Genomic DNA, 10943 nt, shown 5'->3' with positions numbered 1-10943 from the left:
GCTTTACTATAACAGTAAAGTTAAAGAAACATTTTTGTTACAAATAATGTATGAGATTCAGAATTCAGCCATTTCAACATCTAATCTGTCAGTTTTTGGTAGGATTTCTATACGCTTATCTGGTAAAGTATTAGTTCTTTTTACAATATCAAGATAAAACAATGACTTTAAAATACTTTAGGAGAAACTGGTACAGACTTGAACACTGAAACGACAATGCTCTGGAATTGTCTGCTAGTTTTCCTGCAGTAAGTTGGGATACATAATTATGGTACCTGGCACTGGTGCTGCATCTTCTTCGTGGGCCTTCCTACAATGTATATCTGAGAGGGGGGCAGGCCGATAGATGAGTACACAGCGATATCCTTGGCGGAGCCGTAGGCAGCAAAAATCCTCATGTGTGCCTAAACAAATAAGTGAGAGTAAATCTTAAAAAGTGACAGGTGTATTCACAAAGCTTTTTGTGCACTTAAGGCAGCAAAACAGAATGTACGCATCTGATTAATTCACAAATTTCACACAAAGACAGATCTGTTGTTAAAACTGTCCTGCCAAGCATGTAGTATCCCCACTGTCCTTAAATTTTGACCATATTTATGTAAATCGGCCTTTAGAGGAAAATTCCTACTCCTGCAAGAAGTTTTAGATCTGTCCCTACCAGCTTATTAATATTATAATATTTTATACATTCTTCTTTGCAAACAAGCTTAAACTCTAACACTGCTTTTGCAGCTGCTTTTTAAGAGCTTTTTATTTGTAAAAGAATCACATAAATGCTGCAAGTTACTGTTCAATCTGAATCGTTTGAGTTTAGAAAATCGTTATCAGTTTTGCAACAATCAGTTAAAAATTCAAATCAATAAATACATTTAAACATCCCCTTTAATGAGTCTTCCCTGCAACAGCCAGATGTGGTTCTTACAATGTAGAGAAGGGGCTCAATGCTTGGATTTGCAGCTTGCTGTGGGGCCATATTTTTCTCTCTTTGTCACATCTGCACCTGCTGTATTTATGGCAGAAGTATGAACAACTGCAACTTGATGTGAAAACAGGTGACAACTGTCTGAATCTTCTGGCCATGACGGGCACGCTGCATCGGCAAGTATATACTGAGTGAATGATGTGCACGGAGACAACAACAGAAAACTGAGCTTGTAGTGCAGCTTTATGGATTTGCTCATTGATGTATCTTGTTATATAGCTGCCTCAGACCCATCCCAGCTTCCCTTACCTCACCGATGAGAGATTTGAGGAAGTTTGCCTTGTGTCTGAGCGGGTCATGAACGAGCCCGTCGCAGAAGCACACAATGCCGTGTGGAAAGTTGTGCTGGGAGAGCCAGGCCACCACACGCTGCTTCTGCATGTCAGGGCGGCCCGTAACATACACAATTAAGTAGCCCAAGTCCTGCCAGAACCTGGATTGAAGAGCAAGGTGTGAGCTCATCTGGACAACCTGAAATTCTGCGAGGTATTTTTCTACATGAGGCGCTGGTGTTATCCGTACCTCACCACATCCACAGCTCCAGCTCGAACTTTGGGGTCGCTTCCCATTATAGACACGCTAGCAGCAAATGACCCGTCAATACTGAAAACAACGAATTCTGTTCCTTTCGGTACAACAGAGAGATAACTGTCTGCAAATGTATGGTCGCCCCTGTTAGAGACACAGCAGAGGAAAGGAAGCAGATTACTACAATGGTAGTTAAAATTTCCAAGTACATAACATTTGTCACACTGGCATGTTTCAGATAATTAAACAACGCAGCTTTTAAATGATTTCACACATTGGAGAGTCTCCAAAATCAGTTCAACCCAATTCAGCGCCAGTTCAAAACAAATGTTATGCAAAGGTATTTCACAAGAAACACTGTTTAAAGTCATGCCCCAGCATCTCAGTTGGGCTCAGTTCAGGCTTTGAGTAGGATAAATCGTTCAGACCCTCTTGGAGTGATTTTGGTAGGCCGGACACTCTTGGGAGGTTTTACCACTATTTCATTCTTTCTCCATGTGTGGATAATGGCTCTTACTCTGGTTCACTAAAGTCCCAAATCCTTACATATGGCTTTGTCACCCTTTCCAGACTGATAGATGTTGATGACTTTGTTTTTCCTTCTGTCTTTAAACTTCTTTAGCCCGGGGCTCTATGTGTCGCTTTCTGAGATCTTTCAGCCTACTTCATGTTGTCAGAAAGGTTCTATTTAAAATATAATTTTGTATTGACTAAGGTTATCTTTGTCTAATATGATGTTTTGATGATCTGAAACATTTGTGATTAAAAAACAAATAACTGTTGAGCCACCGTTCATTTTGTCAGGTAAATGGACTGTTACTACACCTCCCAGCATGCATTGCACTTCTGACATCACCAGCAGAGGTGATAAATAGCAGCTCAAGCTAACGCTATTTGTCTTCCAGCCGTATCCTGCCAGTAATTACGAAAGTAGGCAAATCTCTAGATAATCAGAAGCTCGCGGGTGGGTTTTATTTCCATTCTCTACACTGACCATCTAGAAAAGCTTTTCTAAACTGAAGTCTTGCTGGGATAAGAAGACCAGAAGATTTACTTTCCAATCGAACACCTAGAGTAGGTGAAATTAAAATCCAAGTAGTTTTTCCAAGTAAACGCATTTTCCGTTTATTCCAGTCGACAGTCAACGGTTCATCATATCTTTCCTCTTCGGCAAAGGAGATGTTGACCGTTTTGAATTGTTAACGGGCGTGTGACTACACCACCATCCTCGGACTCCGCAGAAGAGAAGTCAACAAAAGCAATTTTGTTCTTTTCTCTTTCTTTTCTCCTTTTTTATAGTCTGGGCAGGGTAAAGTAGGAAAAATTACGGTGATTTAAAATCAGCATTTAGTTAATCCCATGTGTTTCACTTGTACGTTGCATGCAATGTGTCAGGATCTGGGTTGTGTTTTGTGTTATTGCGCATGCAACATAGTGTCAGTGTTTCAGATGGTGCTGGAGTTCTCAGGTGTGCGAGGTTACAGGTGCGACTTATTCTGCTGATTACTCTGAGAAGTACTTGAGCAGGAGGCTGCCAGCACTTCAACGCCAGAGTGTTTTGCCCTCAGTGGTAACAAGCTCAAGCCAAACGCTAAGTCTATGCTTTGTCCTTCGATCTCATGTAACTTTGTTTATGTTCCTTCGCAGGCTTAGAAACCTAAACCCTGGATTTATGTCACTGAACACTGACTATGTGTCCAGAGGTTTTTCTGGATGATCAAGACTATCTATGTTCTGAGGACTTCGTTTCCTATCTCTTGTCTTGTCTTGTCTGGATTCACATCAAGCTGGCAGTTTCCTGCTTCCTCCGTCTCCTGGACCAAGTCATAAGCGTACCCTGTCCACCCTCCAATGCAAGTATCTGCACACCGAACTTACTCCAGATTGCTCCGAGCTCACACACAACAGCACCTAAGAAATCATCTAACAAACTCGAACTCGACAACCTAGATCCTGAATCCCTCTACCCCTGGCGACCTGACCACACCCATTTAGTAAGCTGTTCTCATGATTATAATAATTCCTTGTCCTTAGCTCAGTGTCATTTAGTTCCGTTTTCACCAGTTCTCTTCCCCTCATTCCGTACAGTTGGAGAATCATCCTTTCATGTTCCTGATTATCATTGACTCAATAAACATCATTAACTTATTCTGTTCTCCGGAGTGTTCTCTGTATGTGGGTCAGATCTATTGCGAAAATAATGACAGACCACTCTGGCCTCCAAGACCCAGCAGAACCACTTCGTAGAACTCTCTCTGAACACGCAAACCAAATCCACTTTCATGACTCTTCTCTCCGTTCCCTTTCAGAGCAACAACGCCAGACTAACCAACAGCTAGAGCAGATTGCCTCCATGCTGCAACAAACCTTAGGTTCACAGTCCACCACACATGTAGATGGCGCTACCGCACTACCGGTATTTCAACAGCTACCTCATTCTTGCGACGTCACTTTCCCTAACCCTGCAAAGTGTTCTGGTGAGGTGGGTAATTGTGGGGGATTTTTGCTTCAGTGCTCCCTGGTTTTCAACCGATTCCCCCGTTCCTTTCCCCATGATGATGTGAAGATTTCATATGTTATCGGATTATTGACAGGCAAGGCCTTACAGTGGGCTGAGGCCCAGTTTCCTGATTGCAGAGAATTTGGTTGTACTTTTGAAGAGTTTATCAAGGAGTTTAAACAGACTTTTCCCCCTGTGTTAGACAAGTCTATTGCTGGCCGACAGTTGAGAGCCCTGAAACAACGTCATAGACCCATTACTGAGTTTTCTATCGAATTCCGTACGTTAGCAGCCACTTCAGGTTGGAATAATGAAGCTTTAAAGACTACCTTTTTGCAAGCTCTAGACAATTCCCTAAGATGAGTTAGCCATGATTGATGAACCCTCTACCTTAGATGAAGTTATTTCCTTAGCTACTAGAATTGGCAACAGAATAAGAGAGAGAAGAAGAGCCAGAGCAGAAAGGTCCAATTACAAACCTCAGCTGAGGAGTAATTTTCCACCCTATGTTAAGGCCCCACCTCAACAACCAGTTCCTGACCCTGAGCCCATGCTGGTGGGACGAACCCGTCTCACTTTAGAAGAGACACAGAGACGCAGATTATCCAAACAGTGCTTTTACTGCCCTAACCCTGCAAAGTGTTCTGGTGAGGTGGGTAATTGTGGGGGATTTTTGCTTCAGTGCTCCCTGGTTTTCAACCAATTCCCCCGTTCCTTTCCCCATGATGATGTGAAGATTTCATATGTTATCGGATTATTGACAGGCAAGGCCTTACAGTGGGCTGAGGCCCAGTTTCCTGATTGCAGAGAATTTGGTTGTACTTTTGAAGAGTTTATCAAGGAGTTTAAACTGACTTTTTCCCCTGTGTTAGACAAGTCTAGTGCTGGCCGACAGTTGAGAGCCCTGAAACAACGTCATAGACCCATTACTGAGTTTTCTATCGAATTCCGTACGTTAGCAGCCACTTCAGGTTGGAATAATGAAGTTTTAAAGACTACCTTTTTGCAAGCTCTAGACAATTCCCTAAGATGAGTTAGCCATGATTGATGAACCCTCTACCTTAGATGAAGTTATTTCCTTAGCTACTAGAATTGGCAACAGAATAAGAGAGAGAAGAAGAGCCAGAGCAGAAAGGTCCAATTACAAACCTCAGCTGAGGAGTAATTTTCCACCCTATGTTAAGGCTCCACCTCAACAACCAGTTCCTGACCCTGAGCCCATGCTGGTGGGACGAACCCATCTCACTTTAGAAGAGACACAGAGACGCAGATTATCCAAACAGTGCTTTTACTGCCCTAACCCTGCAAAGTGTTCTGGTGAGGTGGGTAATTGTGGGGGATTTTTGCTTCAGTGCTCCCTGGTTTTCAACCAATTCCCCCGTTCCTTTCCCCATGATGATGTGAAGATTTCATATGTTATCGGATTATTGACAGGCAAGGCCTTACAGTGGGCTGAGGCCCAGTTTCCTGATTGCAGAGAATTTGGTTGTACTTTTGAAGAGTTTATCAAGGAGTTTAAACAGACTTTTCCCCCTGTGTTAGACAAGTCTATTGCTGGCCGACAGTTGAGAGCCCTGAAACAACGTCATAGACCCATTACTGAGTTTTCTATCGAATTCCGTACGTTAGCAGCCACTTCAGGTTGGAATAATGAAGCTTTAAAGACTACCTTTTTGCAAGCTCTAGACAATTCCCTAAGATGAGTTAGCCATGATTGATGAACCCTCTACCTTAGATGAAGTTATTTCCTTAGCTACTAGAATTGGCAACAGAATAAGAGAGAGAAGAAGAGCCAGAGCAGAAAGGTCCAATTACAAACCTCAGCTGAGGAGTAATTTTCCACCCTATGTTAAGGCCCCACCTCAACAACCAGTTCCTGACCCTGAGCCCATGCTGGTGGGACGAACCCGTCTCACTTTAGAAGAGACACAGAGACGCAGATTATCCAAACAGTGCTTTTACTGCCCTAACCCTGCAAAGTGTTCTGGTGAGGTGGGTAATTGTGGGGGATTTTTGCTTCAGTGCTCCCTGGTTTTCAACCAATTCCCCCGTTCCTTTCCCCATGATGATGTGAAGATTTCATATGTTATCGGATTATTGACAGGCAAGGCCTTACAGTGGGCTGAGGCCCAGTTTCCTGATTGCAGAGAATTTGGTTGTACTTTTGAAGAGTTTATCAAGGAGTTTAAACTGACTTTTTCCCCTGTGTTAGACAAGTCTAGTGCTGGCCGACAGTTGAGAGCCCTGAAACAACGTCATAGACCCATTACTGAGTTTTCTATCGAATTCCGTACGTTAGCAGCCACTTCAGGTTGGAATAATGAAGTTTTAAAGACTACCTTTTTGCAAGCTCTAGACAATTCCCTAAGATGTGTTAGCCATGATTGATGAACCCTCTACCTTAGATGAAGTTATTTCCTTAGCTACTAGAATTGGCAACAGAATAAGAGAGAGAAGAAGAGCCAGAGCAGAAAGGTCCAATTACAAACCTCAGCTGAGGAGTAATTTTCCACCCTATGTTAAGGCTCCACCTCAACAACCAGTTCCTGACCCTGAGCCCATGCTGGTGGGACGAACCCGTCTCACTTTAGAAGAGACACAGAGACGCAGATTATCCAAACAGTGCTTTTACTGCCCTAACCCTGCAAAGTGTTCTGGTGAGGTGGGTAATTGTGGGGGATTTTTGCTTCAGTGCTCCCTGGTTTTCAACCAATTCCCCCGTTCCTTTCCCCATGATGATGTGAAGATTTCATATGTTATCGGATTATTGACAGGCAAGGCCTTACAGTGGGCTGAGGCCCAGTTTCCTGATTGCAGAGAATTTGGTTGTACTTTTGAAGAGTTTATCAAGGAGTTTAAACTGACTTTTTCCCCTGTGTTAGACAAGTCTAGTGCTGGCCGACAGTTGAGAGCCCTGAAACAACGTCATAGACCCATTACTGAGTTTTCTATCGAATTCCGTACGTTAGCAGCCACTTCAGGTTGGAATAATGAAGTTTTAAAGACTACCTTTTTGCAAGCTCTAGACAATTCCCTAAGATGTGTTAGCCATGATTGATGAACCCTCTACCTTAGATGAAGTTATTTCCTTAGCTACTAGAATTGGCAACAGAATAAGAGAGAGAAGAAGAGCCAGAGCAGAAAGGTCCAATTACAAACCTCAGCTGAGGAGTAATTTTCCACCCTATGTTAAGGCTCCACCTCAACAACCAGTTCCTGACCCTGAGCCCATGCTGGTGGGACGAACCCGTCTCACTTTAGAAGAGACACAGAGACGCAGATTATCCAAACAGTGCTTTTACTGCCCTAACCCTGCAAAGTGTTCTGGTGAGGTGGGTAATTGTGGGGGATTTTTGCTTCAGTGCTCCCTGGTTTTCAACCAATTCCCCCGTTCCTTTCCCCATGATGATGTGAAGATTTCATATGTTATCGGATTATTGACAGGCAAGGCCTTACAGTGGGCTGAGGCCCAGTTTCCTGATTGCAGAGAATTTGGTTGTACTTTTGAAGAGTTTATCAAGGAGTTTAAACTGACTTTTTCCCCTGTGTTAGACAAGTCTAGTGCTGGCCGACAGTTGAGAGCCCTGAAACAACGTCATAGACCCATTACTGAGTTTTCTATCGAATTCCGTACGTTAGCAGCCACTTCAGGTTGGAATAATGAAATTTTAAAGACTACCTTTTTGCAAGCTCTAGACAATTCCCTAAGATGAGTTAGCCATGATTGATGAACCCTCTACCTTAGATGAAGTTATTTCCTTAGCTACTAGAATTGGCAACAGAATAAGAGAGAGAAGAAGAGCCAGAGCAGAAAGGTCCAATTACAAACCTCAGCTGAGGAGTAATTTTCCACCCTATGTTAAGGCTCCACCTCAACAACCAGTTCCTGACCCTGAGCCCATGCTGGTGGGACGAACCCATCTCACTTTAGAAGAGACACAGAGACGCAGATTATCCAAACAGTGCTTTTACTGCCCTAACCCTGCAAAGTGTTCTGGTGAGGTGGGTAATTGTGGGGGATTTTTGCTTCAGTGCTCCCTGGTTTTCAACCAATTCCCCCGTTCCTTTCCCCATGATGATGTGAAGATTTCATATGTTATCGGATTATTGACAGGCAAGGCCTTACAGTGGGCTGAGGCCCAGTTTCCTGATTGCAGAGAATTTGGTTGTACTTTTGAAGAGTTTATCAAGGAGTTTAAACTGACTTTTTCCCCTGTGTTAGACAAGTCTAGTGCTGGCCGACAGTTGAGAGCCCTGAAACAACGTCATAGACCCATTACTGAGTTTTCTATCGAATTCCGTACGTTAGCAGCCACTTCAGGTTGGAATAATGAAGTTTTAAAGACTACCTTTTTGCAAGCTCTAGACAATTCCCTAAGATGAGTTAGCCATGATTGATGAACCCTCTACCTTAGATGAAGTTATTTCCTTAGCTACTAGAATTGGCAACAGAATAAGAGAGAGAAGAAGAGCCAGAGCAGAAAGGTCCAATTACAAACCTCAGCTGAGGAGTAATTTTCCACCCTATGTTAAGGCTCCACCTCAACAACCAGTTCCTGACCCTGAGCCCATGCTGGTGGGACGAACCCGTCTCACTTTAGAAGAGACAGAGACGCAGATTATCCAAACAGTGCTTTTACTGTGGTTCTTCAGATCATTTTGTAGCTACTTGTCCTATCTCTCGTGGGCCACTAAAAGACAGGGTGCACCAGCTTTAAAGGGGGGATTGGTGGTCCACGCACAGATTAGTAAAGCCCCCAGATTCAGTTTACCTGCTACTATCGTAGTGAACCAGCATACTATGACCTTATCTGCTTTGATAGATTCTGGCTGCGAACAGAGCTTGATAGATACTGAGTTGGTAAACCAGGCAGGTATTGAGGTAGAACCACTTGATTCCCCACGTTCTGTTCTAGCTTTAGACAATAAGAAATTACAGCAAATAACTCAGCGGACCAAACCAATAGAACTTTTATTGTCAGGTAACCATAGAGAGAAGACATCCTTTTTTGTGTTTCCTGTGTCACAAAGTTCCTTAGTTTTAGGCTTTCCCTGGTTGCAGGAACATAATCCGTATTTAGATTGGTCTAAGTGTCGTGTTGAATCCTGGTCCACTAATTGTCACTCATCTTGTCTCCAGTCTGCCTTCTCCCCGAGTCAACCTCAACAGGCCAATAAAGAGGACAAGGTAATAGATCTGTCTCATGTGCCCCTTGAATACCATGATCTAAAAGGAGTCTTTAATAAAAATAAGGCTCTGTCTACCACCTCACAGACCCTATGACTGCACGATCAATCTACTAGTAGACTTTATAAAAACTCCCGTCCTGAACAAAGGTCTATGGAGAACTATATAAATGACTCCCTGTCAGCAGGAATTTTTCGGCCTTCCTCCTCATCACTTGGGGCAGGATTTTCTCCAGGTCATCTGAATCTGAAGCAGCTTTTCAGGCTCTAAAAGAGAAGTTCTCCCAAGCCCCCATCTTGGTCCATCCGGATTCCACCAGACAGTTCATCCTGGAGGTCGACGCTTCCGACATTGGAGTCGGAGCGGTGTTATCACAGAACTCAGAGGATGGGAGACTTCATCCTTATGCTTTTTTTTCCCGTAGGTTCAGTCACACAGAGAGGAACTATGGCATGGGTGACAAAGAACTGCTGGGCATAAAACTGGCCCTTCAAGAGTGGCGCCACTGGCTTGAGGGGGCTGAGCATCCCATCCAAGTCTGGACTGATCATAAGAACTTGGCCTACTTTCAGTCAACTAAGAGACTTAACCCACGCCAGTCTCGGTGGTCTTTATTAATATGAATACATATGTCTTATATTCTAGGTTCTTCAAAGTAGCCACCTTTTGCTTTGATTACTGCTCCACACACTCTTGGCATTCTGTTGATGAGCTTCAAGAGGTAGTCACCTGAAATGGTTTTCCAACAGTCTTGAAGGAGTTCCCAGAGATGCTTAGCACTTGTTGGCCTTTTTGCCGTCACTCTGCAGTCCAGCTCACCCCAAACCATCTCGATAGGGTTCATGTCCGGTGACTGTGGAGGCCAGGTCATCTGGCGCAGCACCCCATCACTCTCCTTCTTGGTCAAATAGCCCTTACACAGCCTGGAGGTGTGTTTGGGGTCATTGTCCTGTTGAAAAATAAATGATGGTCCAACTAAACGCAAACCGGATGGAATACCATGCCGCTGCAAGATGCTGTGGTAGCCATGCTGGTTCAGTATGCCTTCAATTTTGAATAAACCCAACAGTGTCACCAGCAAAGGACCCCCACACCATCACACCTCCTCCTCCATGCATCACGGTGGGAACCAGGCATGTAGAGTCCATCCGTTCACCTCTTCTGCGCCACACAAAGACACGGTGGATGGAATCAGAGATCTTAAACTTGGACTCATCAGACCAAAGCACAGATTTCTACTGGTCTAATGTCCATTCCTTGTGTTCTTTAGCCCAAACAAGTCTCTTCTGCTTGTTGCCTGTCCTCAGCGGTGGTTTCCCAGCAGCTATTTTACCATGAAGGTCTGATTCACACAGTCTCCCCTTAACAGTTGTTCTAGAGATGTGTCTGCTGCTAGAACTCTGTGTGGCATTGACCTGTTCTCTAATCTGAGCTGCTGTTAACCTGCGATTTCTGAGGCTGGTGACTCGGATGAACTTATCGTCCGCAGCAGAGGTGACTCTTGGTCTTCCTTTCCTGGGGCGGTCCTCGTGAGCCAGTTTCTTTGTAGCGCTTGATGGTTTTTGCGATTGCACTTGGGGACACTTTCAAAGTTTTCCCAATTGTTCGGACTGACTCACCTTCATTTCTTAAAGTAATGATGGACACTCGTTTTTTATTTTATTTAGCTGCTTTTTTCTTGCCATAATACAAATTCTAACAGTCTATTCAGTAGGACTATCAGATGTGTACTGTATCCACCTCCT

General features: G+C 43.8%; 1 protein-coding gene across 2 annotated transcripts in view; it reads right to left on the bottom strand.

The window, feature by feature from the left end:
- The window catches only part of LOC124872654 (membrane-associated phosphatidylinositol transfer protein 2-like), a 107549-nt gene that overhangs the window by 10169 nt on the left and 86437 nt on the right, over window positions 1–10943 (bottom strand). For both annotated transcript variants that reach the window (XM_047372899.1, XM_047372898.1), the window contains 3 exons: window positions 1505–1654; window positions 1232–1415; window positions 276–404 (listed from right to left, as the gene is read on the bottom strand). In XM_047372899.1, the coding sequence (XP_047228855.1) occupies window positions 276–404; window positions 1232–1415; window positions 1505–1654 (463 nt within the window). The remainder of the gene's footprint in view (window positions 1–275; window positions 405–1231; window positions 1416–1504; window positions 1655–10943) is intronic.

Source organism: Girardinichthys multiradiatus, chromosome 8, assembly GCF_021462225.1.
Source record: "Girardinichthys multiradiatus isolate DD_20200921_A chromosome 8, DD_fGirMul_XY1, whole genome shotgun sequence".
Lineage (NCBI taxonomy): Eukaryota > Metazoa > Chordata > Actinopteri > Cyprinodontiformes > Goodeidae > Girardinichthys > Girardinichthys multiradiatus.
This window is presented reverse-complemented; position numbering and strand designations above follow the sequence as displayed.